At 57.9% G+C, this 16,591-nt stretch overlaps 1 protein-coding gene across 15 annotated transcripts in view; it reads left to right on the top strand.

The window, feature by feature from the left end:
* CAMTA1 (calmodulin binding transcription activator 1) overlaps nt 1–16,591 on the top strand; it is a 982,737-nt gene that overhangs the window by 873,647 nt on the left and 92,499 nt on the right. For 14 of the 15 annotated variants that reach the window (XM_055104459.2, XM_063595030.1, XM_034954481.3 and 11 more), the window contains 3 exons: nt 1,052–2,898; nt 8,584–8,710; nt 15,240–15,374. In XM_055104459.2, coding sequence (XP_054960434.1) covers nt 1,052–2,898; nt 8,584–8,710; nt 15,240–15,374 — 2,109 coding nt within the window. Of the gene's footprint in view, nt 1–1,051; nt 2,899–7,389; nt 7,529–8,583; nt 8,711–15,239; nt 15,375–16,591 lie in introns of those variants that run through there. The other variant, XM_024929003.4, reaches the window with a different exon arrangement.

Here is a 16,591-nt window from a genome sequence, read left to right as displayed (position 1 = left end):
AGAACATGAATCGTCCCGCGCTCTCCTTCCTAATGTGTCTGTTTTTCTGATAATGGTATTTGCTCTTTGAAATGTGTGTTCTCCTCTCCCCAGGCTGACTTAATTAGATAGTCCCATTAGAGGGTCATGTCACTTCTCTGCGCAGTCTTGGTGCATTGAGGAGTCTTGGTGGTGAGGCCGTAACAGGATCAGGGAGAATTCGCCCTTTCATCAAAAGCAAAGTGATCCTTATCAGATGAAATGAAAATGGTGAAAATATCGGATGGGAGGGAGAGAAAAGCTGTCCTGGCTGCCGGGGCTGGAGGAGCTGCCAGGGAGGCTTTGCCAAGCTCAGAAACGCTGGGCTCCTGAGGCTTGTACGTCTGAAATGAGGAGCAAGGGCTCTGTCCCTACTTAGGACCTAGAAGGATTTTTGTACCCCAGAGAGCTGAGGGTAGGCCTGGGCTTAGGTACCTTTCCGCCTCTGGAGCAGGGTCGAGAACCCTCTTTGGTCCTGGGGCCTGAGAGCTGGTCCCGAGACTGCATTTCCATCACCTCCCCATTGACCTCTGGTTGCCAGGCCCCAGGGGTGGCTCCTCATTGGGGCATGGCCTGAGCAGCTGTGGGAAGTTGGGGAGGGGAGGTGGGGCAGGATACGAACGTAGCCACTCTCACCAGGCTGATTCCCTCTTGCCAGCAAAAGGCCTTCCAGATGAGTGGTATCTGTCTCTGATGGCGGAGGGGACTTTCCTGGGTGTTGACATTCTCTCCACCTTCTCCTTCCCAACTTCCCACATGCTTCCTATTCGAAAAGAGCATCAAGGCCAAAGCCCCTCTGATCTTTGGAGGAGGGTCAAAGGGGCGTGGGACGGCCCCCGGGCTTGGGGTACGTGTCCAAGGGCTGAGGGTCTGTGGCCTGCCTGGGGCACCGGGCCTGGACTTTGCCAGGGGCCCCAGCCGCTGTGGGGCAGGTCCACCACGGTCCTAGCTCTGACTCTCTTTTGTGTGTGCATGTGTGTGTGCACGTGTGTGCCTGCGTGTGCGTGCGCATGTTGTGTTCCGATCTCCGCAGGAGCTGGCGGCAGCGTGCATCACAAGTGTAACAGCGCCAAACACCGCATCATCTCGCCCAAGGTGGAGCCACGGACAGGGGGGTACGGGAGCCACTCGGAGGTGCAGCACAATGACGTGTCGGAGGGCAAGCACGAGCACAGCCACAGCAAGGGCTCCAGCCGCGAGAAGAGGAACGGCAAGGTGGCCAAGCCCGTGCTCCTGCACCAGAGCAGCACCGAGGTCTCCTCCACCAACCAGGTGGAAGTCCCCGACACCACCCAGAGCTCCCCTGTGTCCATCAGCAGCGGGCTCAACAGCGACCCGGACATGGTGGACAGCCCGGTGGTCACAGGTGTGTCCGGTATGGCGGTGGCCTCTGTGATGGGGAGCTTGTCCCAGAGCGCCACGGTGTTCATGTCAGAGGTCACCAATGAGGCCGTGTACACCATGTCCCCCACCGCTGGCCCCAACCACCACCTCCTGTCACCTGACGCCTCTCAGGGCCTCGTCCTGGCCGTGAGCTCCGACGGCCACAAGTTCGCCTTTCCCACCACGGGCAGCTCGGAGAGCCTGTCCATGCTGCCCACCAACGTGTCCGAAGAGCTGGTCCTCTCCACCACCCTCGACGGTGGCCGGAAGATTCCAGAAACCACCATGAACTTTGACCCCGACTGTTTCCTTAATAACCCAAAGCAGGGCCAGACGTACGGGGGTGGAGGCCTGAAAGCCGAGATGGTCAGCTCCAACATCCGGCACTCGCCGCCCGGGGAGCGGAGCTTCAGCTTTACCACCGTCCTCACCAAGGAGATCAAGACCGAGGACACCTCCTTCGAGCAGCAGATGGCCAAAGAAGCGTACTCCTCCTCCGCGGCGGCTGTGGCAGCCAGCTCCCTCACCCTGACCGCCGGCTCCAGCCTCCTGCCGTCGGGCGGCGGCCTGAGTCCCAGCACCACCCTGGAGCAGATGGACTTCAGCGCCATCGACTCCAACAAGGACTACACGTCCAGCTTCAGCCAGACGGGCCACAGCCCCCACATCCACCAGACCCCCTCCCCGAGCTTCTTCCTGCAGGACGCCAGCAAACCCCTCCCCGTTGAGCAGAACACCCACAGCAGCCTGAGTGACTCTGGGGGCACCTTCGTGATGCCCACGGTGAAAACGGAGGCCTCGTCCCAAACCAGCTCCTGCAGCGGTCACGTGGAGACGCGGATCGAGTCCACCTCCTCCCTCCACCTCATGCAGTTCCAGGCCAACTTCCAGGCCATGACGGCAGAAGGGGAGGTCACCATGGAGACCTCGCAGGCGGCGGAAGGGAGCGAGGTCCTGCTCAAGTCTGGGGAGCTGCAGGCCTGCAGCTCTGAGCACTACCTGCAGCCGGAGACCAACGGGGTAATCCGAAGCGCCGGCGGCGTCCCCATCCTCCCGGGCAACGTGGTGCAGGGACTCTACCCCGTGGCCCAGCCCAGCCTCGGCAACGCCTCCAACATGGAGCTCAGCCTGGACCACTTTGACATCTCCTTCAGCAACCAGTTCTCCGACCTGATCAACGACTTCATCTCCGTGGAGGGGGGCAGCAGCACCATCTATGGGCACCAGCTGGTGTCGGGGGACAGCACGGCACTCTCACAGTCAGAGGACGGGGCGCGGGCCCACTTCACCCAGGCAGAGATGTGCCTCCCCTGCTGTAGCCCCCAGCAGGGTAGCCTGCAGCTGAGCAGCTCGGAGGGCGGGGCCAGCACCATGGCCTACATGCACGTCGCCGAGGTGGTCTCGGCCGCCTCGGCCCAGGGCACCCTGGGCATGCTGCAGCAGAGCGGACGGGTGTTCATGGTGACCGACTACTCCCCAGAGTGGTCTTACCCAGAGGTAAGCTGCCGCCACTGCCACCACCTGTCACCTCCCCTCCCACCCACCTCGCCGGCCCCTGCGCCACCCTGAAGCTAAGGGATGCCTGTGGCTGCCCTTCAGAGGAAGCTCTGGACCACAAAGATGACGCTTTCCCTTCCTTGTGTCCCCACGGCGCTTGAACACCTCCGTCTTTCACGCAGTGGTTCTCAAACTTCACTGGGGCAAGTAGCTTTAAAGTCAGGGGGTCCTTGGCCGGGTGCCATGGCTCAAACCTGTAATCCCAGAACTTTGGGAGGCCGAGGCAGGAGGATCATCTGAGCCAAGGTGTTCCAAACCAACCTGGGCAACATAGTGAGACCTGGTTTCAACAAAATATTTAAAAAATAAGCCAGGTGTGGTGGGGCATGCCTATGGTCCCAGCTATTCTGGAGGCTGAGTCCGGAGGAGCACTTGAGCCCAAGAGGTTGAGGCTGCAGTGAGCTGTGGTTGTACCACTGCACTCCAGTCCGGATGACAGAGTGAAACCCTGTCTCAAAAAAAAAGAGAAAAAGTCAGGGTATCCTTGGAAGCAAAATGCTCCCCCAGCTCCAGCCAGAGTCGTCTGCCGTTTCTCAATTTATGTGTTGAGTCCATCTATGTTTTGCTTTGCTTTTTTTTGAAAAGGGGTCCCAGGGTTGCTTAAAAAAATTCAAAAGTCACCATTGGCCGGGCTCAGTGGCTCATGCCCATAATCCCAGCACTTTGGGAGGCCAAGGTGGGTGGATCACCTGAGGTCAGGAGTTCGAGACTAGCCTGGCCAACATGGTGAAACCCCGTCTCTACTAAAAATACAAAAAATTAACTGGGCGTAGTGGCACGTGCCTGTAATCCCAGCTACTCGGGAGGCTGAGGCAGGAGAATCACTTGAACCCGGGAGGTGGAGGTTGCAGTGAGTCGAGATCACGCCACTGCACTCCAGCCTGGGCGACAAGAATGAAACTGTCTTAAAAAAAAAAAGAAAAAAGAAAAAGTCACCATCATAGATCATCTACATCCACTGCCTTCACCCTACTTCTCTAAGCCAAACAAAAACAAAAACCAAAAATCTCTCTCAAAACTGAACAGGGCACAGCTTCTGAAGAGTCATCCTGAAGATCCTTCTTAAGTAAACCTGGCCTTCTGCAAATTCAACACAGGTCATAGGGCGCAGGATTCCAACGTGCACCCTCCCCCAGCCCCCAGGCCGCCTCAGCTCCCGGGGATCTGACTTTGAGAACCACTACTCCAAAGACCAAAGCATCTTGCCTGAGGGACACAAGCAGTAGAGGAATCTCTGCTTTTTCTGTAGAGCAGAATAGCACAGGAAGGGGACAGAGTGGCCCAGGCTTTCCCTAAATAACCTAGTGCAGACAAGCACGTGCATCCTGACCTCTACCCAGCCCATCTGGGTGCTCAGGGACCAGCACATGCACCACGGGCCCTGATTGGACACTGCCCGGGAGGTGGCTGCCCACGGCCCACTCGGCTGGAGAACACCAAAGAAGGGGGCTCATACTTCCTCACCCTTCTTCCCCGCTGGCAAAGCTAAGAAAATCTGCGTACAGACACCCCCAGCTCTCCCATCCCCGATAGGAAGAGCCCTGAAGGATCAGACTCGGCTTCCTCTTGGTATAGGTTGGTGTGACCGTGTTTCTGACCCCCCTGCTGTTGTTGTTTTGTTTTGTTTTGTTTTTGAGAAGGAATTTCACTCTTTTTGCCCAGGCTGGAGTGCAATGGCGCCATCTCGGCTCACTGAAACCTCCGCCTCCCAGGTTCAAGCGATTCTCCTGCCTCAGCCTGCCGAGTAGCTGGGGTTACAGGCACACCCTGCTGCATCCAGCTAATTTTTGTATTTTTAGTAGAGACGGGGTTTCACCATGTTTCCCAGGCTGGTCTTGACCTCCTGGCCTCCAGTGATCCGCCCACCTCAGCCTCCCGAAGTGCTGGGATTTCGGGCATGAGCCACCACACCCGGCCCTGACCTCCTACTCTTATCAGTGACTCTGAGCTCAGTGGCACCTTCGGAGTGCCCACCACACCCCCCACCCCACCCCATGAAGGCCAGTTGGGCATCTTCCCCGTGCCCCCTGACCCTGGGCTTAAGAAAGCGATGCAAAGGGACAGGGAGGGAGGCCAGGATCAGGGTGCAGGGGGACGGTCAGAGCTGTCTTCTGGTCCTGGCTCCTTGAGACCTGACTCTCTGGGGCTCAGTTTCCTTACGTGTAAATGGCTGAGAGGGGGTGGCCTCGAGGCACTCCCAGTCCTAGGACCTGGGAGATTTGGTCCTCGGGACACTTAGAGGCGCCCTGGAGCCCTTAATGTCTTGCAGAAGCCAGGAGGTGGGAGGAGGGTCCCCTCTTTTCCCGAGGTCCTGGCCTGTCAGACAGGCCCTGGGCTGGGTACAGACCCACACCCCAGCCTCCTGGGTGTCCTGGCGAGTGGGACATTAGCAGGCCTGACTCCTTCTGTCCTTTCTGGGCCTGCAGTTCAGCAGCTCGCCACACGAGGGCGGCCCAGGAACAGGAACGCAATGGCAGCCTGGCAGTCTGGCAGCCCAGCAGAGGGAGCGGCCAGCCTTGCTTTCCCAGAAGCCCTCAATGCTTCCAGTTACCCACAACCAAAAGCTGCTGAAATTCAGCTTGATTTGGAAAATGCGCATAAGCCACCCAGCTAGGCCCTTTGGGGCCCCACCTGGCCACACAGTGAGGCCTCAGAGGTTGTGAATGGCCCCTTCCTCCTTGCTGTCCTCTCCTACCCAGGCCACTGTCTCCACACCACAGCAGGGGTGCCCCCATCCTGGGTTCTACAGGAGAGAGCACCTTCTCTCCTGACACTTCTCTCCCTTTGTCTGGCCCTCGTCCTGTCCCCTCCCTGCCAGCCTGTCTGTGCACTGACTGCATCAGGAGTCCAATCTGGCCGGGTTCTGCCAAGCTCAGGGAGGGCTCTACAGGCAGGCTCGTCGGCCTGGGACCTGCTTCCCAGTCTGCAAAATGGGGTTTGGCTAAACGGTTACTCAGCACCCCCACCCAGCTCTAAACCTCAATGCATCCACCTAGCAGGAATGCGATGGCCAGGGCCATCCTGCTGTCTCTTCTCTGAGTGGCCCTCCCTCCCACAGGCTGCTCCCATTTCTCCTATCTCTGTCCACCCCTTCACCTCCAGCTGCAGCTGGTCTCTCTCTCTCTCACACACACACACACACACACACACACACACACCCCAGAGGCGTCCCCCTATGCCCCAGCATCTGCCCTGGCTGCATCAGACATGGGTCCTTTATCTCAGGACTCAGAGACCTCAGATGGCATTTCGTGCCCCCTCCCCACCCCCCAAACCCTCCTGCGTCATCTCCCACCACTGACACTCCTGCTGCAGCAGCAGAAGAGGCTGCAATTACAGCCTCAGGCACGCGCATCACCACCAGTTCAGCGCAGCCAGGCGGGCTGTTGCCATGGGAACCATCCCTTGAATGGATGGATGCTGAGCTGTCCTGCGGCGGTTTCCATGGAGAAGGTCCTGATGTTCTCCAGTAATTTCTGCAGTTCTTTGTTCCCGGCAGCAGCCCCAGCCTCATGCTAGCAGCTGTTGATTGCGGTTATTATTTTTTCCCTTTTTCTCACATGGTAACTGTCTGTGGCCTTTTGAAGTCACTGCTCTTCCACTTCCCAGGATCCTGGGGGATGGTGCCCTGAGCTGGCCTTCTGGTGCTTCCAGACATCCCAAAGTCAGGCTCCACCTGTCCGCCAGCACTCTTCTCAGCCAGGCACCCACTCCCCCCAATGCCCCACCACTTCCATGGAGCTGCAAATATCCCTGGGCATCAGAACAAGGGATGCTGTGGTCAGAAGGGCCCCTAGTGAGGAGATGCCACCCAGAGAGGCTGGGCCACTTGCCTGAGGACACACAGCTACTGAGGCGCAGGAGCAGACCTCCTGCTTTTGTTTCTCAGTCCTGAGCTCTCTCTGCTGCCGTAGCAGTAAAGTGACCTCCCAGGCCAGAGCCAGGCTCATGCAAGAGCAGGGGTGGAATATGCTTTCCAGCCTGGGAGAGCCCCTTCCATGGAAGAAGTCTCTTTTCCTGGCTGGGCAATGGGAGGAGCTACTTCCACCTCATCCCTGGAAACACTCACTCCTGCTGCAGATGCCCTGGGCCAGACCTGGGTTCCAGGAACATTGTGGGGCGCCTAGGGCAGGCTCCTTGTAGAGGCCGGGGCTCCCTCCGGGGCAGGGGTGGGCCAGGGCCCAGGAGAGGCCAAGCAAGAATGAGTGACTGACCAGGAGGGAGCATCTGGTTGGCACGGAGTTGGGGGGTAGGGAATCACTTCTCTGGCCTGGAGCAGTGGGGAAGGTGGGCTCACAGCAGCTCCTCACCCCCATCTCCCAGGCTCCAGCCTGCCTGGCGGCCTTCTCCAGCCTGGACACTAGGTGGTGCTCTCCGCCCTGACCTAGCAGCTCTCCGCCCCCCTGCAGGGAAAGGTGTTTACTGGTTTGGGGGTGGGGTGGATGGCGCCTCTGGGGTGGGTCCACCCAAGGTTAGCGAGGAGAGTCCGGGAGGCCGGCACCCCTACCTTCCTCATCCCCAGGGAGAGCCTCCCTCTACTCAGTGACCAGCCCCTCTCCTCGGCTAAGCCGTAAGTAGGGGACCTCCAAGGTGCTGTCCACCTCGCACCTCCCTCTCTCATCACTAAGCAGGACAATGGCCATGAAGCAGGACTGCCAGGGCCCCGGACATGAGGCCACCCTCCTCCTCCACTTTCTGCAGCAGCCCCAAGCTGGTCGGAACGGGGAGTCAGGGAGTACCCCAGCCCTTCCGATGCTCTCCTGCCCCTGGGCGCCCTGGGAGGTTCCTGGGGGTGGGGTCCTCCCCCCTGGAGCTGAGGAAGGTCATTTGAGGCTGCTCCCAGCCAGGCTGCATGGTCACTGCTTGCTTGTGGGACCCCAGGCTAGCTGTGTAGGCAGGGACACAGACTCAAGGACCTTTGATAGCACAGGGTTGGGGGAGGGGGCAGATGCTCAGCCCTGTTCCACTCCCAGCCCCAAGCTCTGAGCCCCAAACTCAGCTCCCAGGGCAGTCTCTGAGCGTCTCCTTCACTTAGCTCCTTTAGCTCCTCTGTTTCTTCATCGGGCTCTTCAACCTGTCCTGCTCCAGCCCCTCACCTTGCCATCCCCACAGCCTGGGGATCCTGGGTCTCTCCTCAACTCCCCACAAGAACTTCTGGTCCCTGGGCTGACACAGAGATGCTCAGGCCTGTTTTCAAAACTTGGAGTTCCCTCAATCTGTCCACAAGTGAATGACAGAGCAAGTCCCCTCCCTGCCCTCGGCTTCCTTCCAGGCCAGTTCTCAGGGGCATCGTAGGCTGAAAGGGTTTGCAAAACTCTGCACTCCCTCCTGCCTGGATCTGCGAGTTACACAAAAGGGAGAAGGTCAGGGGTTGGAGCTGCGGGTCCTGGGGCTTCCTGAGGGGCTGGGGAAGGAGTGCCTTGGGCTCTCCTCTTGCTGTAGTCCTGGAGCTGTGGTTCTCAGAAGTCGGGGCTCACTGCAATCCCTGGAGTGAGGGCCTGGGAATCTGCATGGGGCGAGGGGTACAGACCCCTATCTGAGCAATGCAGCCTCAGGGGGGCTTCCCCATGCTGCCTCCCTCAGTGGCTCACACTCCAACTCTGTTCCCCTCTCTGTTCCCTGCAGGGAGGAGTGAAGGTCCTCATCACAGGCCCGTGGCAAGAAGCCAGCAATAACTACAGCTGCCTGTTTGACCAGATCTCAGTGCCTGCATCCCTGATTCAGCCTGGGGTGCTGCGCTGCTACTGCCCAGGTGAGAAAGCCGCCCCCCAGGTCCCCAAGGAGAGTGAGATGGCCTGAGGAGCACTGGACTCGGAGTCAGCCTTGGGGTGACCTTGAGCAGGTCATGTCCTTACTCTAGGCCTCAGTTTCCTCGGCTGTGAAGAAGCAGATCCCCGATAGTCTATTAGAACGTCACCTCCTTTGGCTCAGGGACCTGATATAGGACAGGGACACAGGCACCCTTGACTGGGATTTTGAAGCGAATGTGATGAGAGCACGATTTAGGGCAGGAATAAGCCAGGCCCAGGCGATGTATCCAGGACTGGCCACAGTGGGAAGCGGCCACCACCCTCAGCCCAAAGGGTGACTAGAGCTGGTAAGAGCTGGGGCCAGAGACCATCTCTGCAGCAAGGCGGCCTCTCTGCACCTGCCCATGCCTCCCATAGCCCAAGCCAACCAGAAGCCAGGAGAGCCCAGGCAATGCAACCCACACACAGGCTCCATCCTCCTGGGGGCCCGGGGCAGGGGGCAGAAGGCTGGAGAAAGCCTGGCAGGGGCGGAGGGAGATGGGGTGGTGATGGGAGGTCAATCTAACAATAATCAGCACAAATGCCTTTGAGAATGTAAAACAGAGCCATCTACCCTGTGCCCAGAAAAGGTACGTGCACATAATTTCCTTCCAATTTCAGGGGCTCAAAAATCCCCCAAGAAACCCTTGGGACAGCCTCTGTGCTGTCCCTGTGCCTCTGAAGCCCTTCCCCAGGCTCCAGCATTATCTGCTTAGCATGGTGTCCCTGTCTGGTCAACTTGTCATTGATCTCTGGCCATCACTGCTTCCCCATTCGCCTGTCCCATGGGGTCAGGGACTATCTTCTTGATCACCATAGTATCCCCGGGGCTGGCAAAGTGCCGGACATGTCACAGAGGGGGATAGAGATTGTGAAGGAATGAATGAGTCTCCAGGCATCTGAAGCCTGTTTCTAGAGCTCATGTCTTCTGCTCCTGGGCTGTTGCTGGCAGGACCCCCTTGGCTGCCCCATCTCATCACCACCAGCCCTCAGGATGGCCTGTCCAGTGAGCCCTGACCATAAACAGGAGGGGGGTAAGGACGCAGGGGTGCGGAACGGCAGGGAGACCCACCCCTGTCCTCTAACGTCAGGGAGCCTAGAAAGGAGAGAAGATGCTCAGTGTAGAAGACTGGGGGTGAGGAGGAAAGGTACGGGGTGGGAGTACAGAGCTGGCCAGTGCTAGGCAGGCCCCAGGGTGTTTCTAGGTTCCACCCAAGGTGGTCCAGCCTGAGCCTTGGCTGCCCCAGCTGTCTGCCACCACCACCCCACCCTTGAACCATGCCCCCAGGCTGGGCCAGCTGAGTCCCACCACGCATTTCTCCTTTTCTCCTTCTCTCTCAGGCTCTTCTTTTTGTTGGTTTTTTTGTTTTGAGATGGAGTCTCACTCTTTTGCCAGGCTGGAGAGCAGTGATGCAATCTCGGCTCACTGCAACCTCTGTTTCCTGGGTTCAAGTGATTCTCTTGCCTCAGCCTCCCTGGTACCTGGGACTATAGGCTTGTGCCACCACACCCAGCTAATTTTTGTACTTTTAGTAGAGATGGAGTTTCACCATGTTGGCCAGGCTGGTCTCGAACTCCTGACGCAAGTGATCCGCCCACCTTGGCCTCCCAAAGTGCTGGGATTACAGGGGTGAGCCACTGTGCCCCATCTCTCTCAGGCTCTTCTTGCAGCCACCAGAGCAGAAAACCCCTGCTCCACAGCTGGCTGCACACTCCGCCTCTGCTTGAACCCAGCACCATCTTCCCCAAAAAGTTCCCAGGAGCCAGTGCTGCAGCCCAAGGTGCCCACCCCACCCCCTGCTGGCCCAGCCCTCCCCTCCCAGCCCCCACCTGCCTGGCTCCAGAAGGCCCACCCAGCTGCCCTGCTTGGCCTGGAGCACAGCCAGCCGGGGTGGCAGCCAGGCCGGGTCTGCCTATCACAGCTCAGGGCTGTGTGCAGCTGATGGGACCCCGGCCTGGCGGGAGTGGCGGGGAGGGCACTGTGGAATTAAACAGTGCACCCATCATCTGCTGCCAGAATGCGACTTGCCTGGCCTATAAATAGATGCCACTTCCTGTACCTGGTTCTCGCCTGGCTAAGGACCAGGGCAGGGCTGCTTAGGTCTGCTCTCAGTTATCTGACCCCTCTATAGAAAAAGAAAGGCTGGGCTTTGTGTGGCCCCGGGGCTGGAGTCAGCCACACTCGGGTCCATCCCTGATCAGCCAGAAACCATCCCTGTTGCTGGAGCTCAGTGCCTGACCTCTCTGGGCCTCAGTTTCTACAGCTCGGAAAACTGCCTGCCAGCAGGGCGAGAGCAGTGAGTGAGAGGAGGTGTGTGAAGCACCTGGCCCAGTGCTCCATTCCTGAAGGGTTCCCATTAAGGAGGCCTTCGCTCTTCCTTTCCCAAGGGGGAGTTCGGAGAGGGTACCAGGGCAGTTTGGGTCTCAACAGGCAGTTCTCCTGGTCCTGGGGCATTTCTGGGTCCCCAGAGATGGCAGGTAGAGTCTCTGCCCAGGCCACTCACCCTCCTAGCTGTTCAGGCTCATTATATGAGCCATAATGTGTCTCGGACCAAGGGACCAGGAGCCACAAGGCTCAAGGCACACTGAGAGCTGGGACTCCCCTGCTAGAGCCAGCACTCTGTCTTCAGCTAACTCCACAAAGGGGGCCTCCTTTGGACATCTCTGCTTTGAGGCCCAAATTGGAACACATTGCTCTGTAAAACAGCACTGGATGTATTCATTCATTCATTCATTTCTTCATTTGCCAAATAACTTTTGAGTAGCCCCTGCTTGCTCTGCACAGAGTAGGGGCCTGGAATGGAGCAAACAATAAGACCCAGCTTCTCACCGGGCCCCTGATCGCAAGGGGCTCTCGGTCCAGGGAGGAGTGCAGCGCGCAAATGAATCACTGCTCCGGAGATGACGCTGGCTGCTTGGGGACCTCATCTCTGGGTCTCCCCAGAGGAATCTGAGGCTGAGCTCGAAGGATGAACACTTGGAAGTCAGAATCAAACTGGCCTCACCAAAAAGAGAGGCTCAGAGGCTTATGAGCACAAGCCAGGAACGACACGGGAGGAGGGGGCACTGGCAACACAGACGGCCAATGCCCACCCGTCTCCCAACACACCTGCCCAAGCAAAACAGATGAGCAGGGTCCTGCCCTGGCAGCTCCTACACCGTCACAGGCGGCAGGAGACACGCAGGCACTGAGTGTGTCTTCTGCAAGACTCCAGGGTGCTTCAGGGGCAGGAGGGAGCCCACCAAGTTAGGGCAGTGAGCGGTGAGTGAGAGGAGGTGCTGGGGAAAAGAGGCGACTCAGGCTCGGGAGAAGATAGGAGAATCCACCAAGAAGACTCTACTGGCCAGAGAGCCCTACTCTGGATTCCTAAGAGGTCATCAGAACACAAAAGATGAAATTCAAAATGAGAGCCAGGCACAGTGGCTCACGCCTGTAATCCTAGCATGTTGGGAGGCCGAGACGGGCGGATCACTTGAAGTCAGGAGTTCGAGACCAGCCTGACCGACATGGTGAAACCCTGTCTCTACTAAAAATACAAAAATTAGCCGGGCGTGGTGGCGGGCACCTGTAAGCTAGTAGGGAGGCTGAGGCAGGAGAATCACCTGAACCTGGGAGGTGGAGGTTGCAGTGAGCCAAGATCATGCCACTGCACTCCAGCCTGGAAGACAGAGTAAGACTCTGTCTCAAAAACAAAAAGCAAACAAACAAACAAAAACAACAAATGAGGTGTAGAATTGGGTTTCAAAACAATTCATTCAACAAATAGTTACTGAGCCGCCATAACATCCTGGGCACTGACCTTGGCACTAGGCATGAAGATTAAGACAGAGCCAGTCCCAGCTCTCATGAGCTAATGTTCTACTGCAGGGAGACAGAAAACAAACAAGGAGAAAAAGAAATAACCAAGATAACTGGTGAAAACTGTATCCCAGCAGTAGAATATGGTAATAACGTCACCTGGGAAGAAGGAGGTTCCTTCTGGAACAGGATGAGCAGAGGCCTCTCACAGACTGGGACCTGGATGATGGGATGGAGCCAGTCATGGGAAGTGGGAGAAGCATCCAGGCCAGGTAGAGGGTAGGGGAAGTGCAAAGGCCCTGGGGCAGAAAGAGGTTTGGCAACGTGGAGAATCTAAAGCCTGAGAAAGGCACTGGCTGCAGGATAGTGAGTGGGGTACGGGGAGCTGAATACAGTAAGACTGGAGATGATAGCAGGAACTAAAATAAATCATGTCCATCTTTCTGCATCATAGGAAGGAGTTTGGTTTGATGTTACTTGCAATGGGAGGCTGTTAGCTTTAAGCAGGGAGTGGCTTGATCTAAATGATGTCTTTAAAGATGATTCTGGGTGTGTGGGAAAGATGATTCTGGGTTGTAGGGAGGAAGAACAGAAGCAGGGAGACCATAGGAAGAAGGCGGAGGGCTGATCTTTCCAGATGTAAGGAGAAGGGCTCCCTTGGGCACCACACTCCCCCTGGTTTCCTGTAGGGGTGCTGGGCTGTGGCCCCCGGTGCTGGATTATGGGCCTCCCGACACCCTCCCAGCAGGAGCGGGTCTCAGGTGCGCTGATGTTGCCTTCGACAGGAGGCTAATGAAGGGGTCTAGGCAACAAATGATGGCGGCATAGACTATAGCATCTGCAGTGGAGATGGAGAGCAATGGATGGACCCAGGACTTGCTGATGGACTGCATAAGCGGGGAAGGGAAGAGCGAGTCCAGGAAACTTCCTGGGTGGTGGAACTGCAGGAGCAGGGCTGCTGGGCTGGGACCCCAGAGACCACAGTAGGTCCCCTCTGTTCCGTCTCTCTGGGAAGGAAGAAATGCCTTGGAGTCTGCCACCATTCCAGCGTTGCTGCAGGTTGTGCACTTGCCAGAAGATGGTGGAAGAGCAGCAGCAGTTGAAGAGGCCATCCCCCCCACCCCAAGCTGGGACACATTGTCCCAGAGAAGCCGTGAGTTCTCCAAGGCTGGCCCAAGGAGGCTGCTAAGAGGAGCAGCCCTGAGCGGGCTCCGATGGGTGTAGGTGCTGGCCACCTGCCTTCCTGTTGGCAAGCCAGGCCAATCTCCAGGGCAGGCATGCGACCACAAGCTTGGAGACCCGCCCAGGGACGCCAACAGAGCCATAGCAGGTTCTGGACTTGGCCGGGGCTCCCTGCCCAGGCACCTCGGAGGTCCTATGTGACCTCCACTGTGGAGTCCTTTGGTTCAGGTTGTGGCCTGGAGCTGAGGTTCCCAGCCAGGGTGGAAAACACAGAGGAAAAACCCATGGGTCCCCTTGGACAGTGACTCCCGAAGGCCTTCCCTGGGGACAATGGCAAGATGGCTGCTGCCTTAACACATCCACCCAGGATGGACAGCGGCCACCGGTCAATGAGCTGGTTTTCCCATCGGGACTGGGATCTGCATCAGAGTCCTCGGAGGAAAGATGGAGCTCTGCTTGTCCTAGGGAGCGGCTGGCTTGGACGGCTTCCTCGACTCTATAAGCTTCTGAAAACCAAGGGCCCACACAGTAATATGATCCCCATGCATGTCCTCCCTGGAAGTCTGTACTGGGGAGGCCCTGGGTATCGGTATCTGGTATTCCGGAAAAGCAGGGCAGAAGGCACAGAACTCAGACATCTGCCAGGGATGAGGCCTGGCAGGGCAGTGTGCACACCCACCATTGCCCACGGGCCACCTCTGTGGGCCACAGGCCAGCCCCCAAGATGCCAACATGAGCCGTGGAGAGGCAACCTCAACCCAAGAGCTGAAGCTGGTCTCCACCGCAGGCTGGCTTCGTCTTACTCACAGTGAGAACATACCTCGTTTATTCCACAAATAGAGTTATTTGTTGAGCCCTGTGTTGGGGCCACAGCAGTTAACGAGACCTGCCAGGGCCCTGTCTTCCAGAGCTTACTGTCGGGCCACTGGAGGGAGGTGCAACCTTCACATCAGCACCCACTGGGGCTGAGCTGGGGCCAGGGTAACAGAGGCACATCTGAAGCTCCTTCATCGGGGAAGCAGAAGAACTAAAAATACAAGGGATGGCTGGCTGTTCATCGAGTCAGGACAAGCTTGTAGGAATAGGTGAAACAAAATAAGCGCAAATAAATCCAAAGCAAATTTTGTACCCGAGCCCCACCCAGGAAGGATGGGACAAGAGGGGAAGTCAGCCAGCCATGAGGCAGGGATGGGGGCCATTCACTCATTCACTTGTTCAGCCAGTCTGTACTGAGCACCCAGCCCCTGCCCTCACTCGGAGGACAAAGCAAAGGGGCAGTTACATACCTGGGAGTGATCACAGGACAACTGGCTGAGTCTGGGCGAACCAAGAAGGTTCCTAGAAGCAGCATTGTGTTTGGGCCTCGAATGAGCAGGCATAGGCTACCATTAAGGAGAGCTGGACATTAACCAATGAGGGTAGTGGGGAGGGGACATTCCAGGCCCTGTGTGGTTCACCAGGCTGTAGGTACCCACCCATCCCTTGACCTGGTCTTTTTCTCTCGCTTTCAGCCCATGACACTGGTCTTGTGACCCTACAAGTTGCCTTCAACAACCAGATCATCTCCAACTCGGTGGTGTTTGAGTACAAAGCCCGGGCTCTGCCCACACTCCCTTCCTCCCAGCACGACTGGCTGTCGTTGGACGGTAAGAACAGTGCTTGGGTCGTCTTGCCAGGCACCAAGGGAGAGGGATGCTTGGGGACTCTTGCACAAGGTGTGAAAGAAGAATAAGCACCCAGAAAGGGGCAGGAAGGGGTGCCAATGTGAGCGAAGGAAGGCCGACTGGGTCTCCACCGCCAGGCCGAGTGCCTATGCTGTCAGCCATTTGTGTCTGGACACTGGCTGGCCCCACCCTCAATCTCGGTCTCTCCCTGGGACAGACTGAAAAGTATGTGAGTGTGGGCCTGTGGCTGGCACGCCTGCTGGGCTGTCTGAGTGGCCAAGCAAGCCCAGGGCAGCTAAGAGGCTCTGGCGAAGGACCCCAGGCAGCAAGGTCCAAGCACCCGCTGTGCCCCTCCAGGCCTGTTTCCGTGGGCTCCTGGAAGCAAAAAGGGTTCCCAGAGGCCATCGCCAAGCCCCAAGCCTCTCAAGAAAGAGGACGGGGAGGCAGCTCAGGCCTGGGCTTCTTTCGAATTTGGGGGCTTGCTTCTGCCTTTTGGGGCTAACCAGCCAAATCTTCTCCTGGAAGCCCTCAAATACCCTCAACTCCAGCTTCTTGGCTGATTTTAATTCCACCTCTGGCCTGTACGGCCTCTGTGGCAAGCCCAGGATCACGACTGTGGCAGAGGGTAGAGTGTCAGGGACCCCAGTGGGCTTCAAGGGAGCAGGCAGGACCTGGTGGTCAAGGAGAGGCAGGGACTCCAAGAGCTGCCAGCCTTGGCCATGGGGGTCGGTGAGTGTTGGTGGTTCCCCTTGGGGTACCAGGGGCTCTGCAGAGAAGAGCTGCCAAAGGCAGGCTGGGGACGCCAGAGCCAGAGGCTGCCGTTTCCCACCTGGGCACACGTCAGGAGGCCCAGAGCTAGCCAAGGCCTGGGGGGCTGAGCCCAGTACACTGGGGATGCGGTAGGAGGGATGCCTGTCCATAACCTCAGTATCAGGTGAGCCCACAGAGGTGACACTCCAGGGGGTACCTTGCTGGAGACCTTGCTAGCCCAGGATGTTGAGGTCTGGGCTAAGCTGAGCCTGAGCCCCTTGCAGGGGTGGGTTCTCTAAGCAACACCCCCTCACGCACCCCGCACCCACAGCTGGCCTTTTGGGTCTCACCTCTCAGACTGCCCCTTGCTGTTGGCTGCTGGAGGATTTCTGGGCTTGGGTACATAGTTCATTTCCTGAACCACCCAGTGTGTAAACCTCAGCCTTATC

Source organism: Pan paniscus, chromosome 1 (genome assembly GCF_029289425.2).
Source record: "Pan paniscus chromosome 1, NHGRI_mPanPan1-v2.0_pri, whole genome shotgun sequence".
Taxonomy (NCBI): Eukaryota; Metazoa; Chordata; class Mammalia; order Primates; family Hominidae; genus Pan; species Pan paniscus.
Note: the sequence above shows the minus strand (reverse complement) of the source record. Positions and strands in the feature narration are given on the sequence as shown.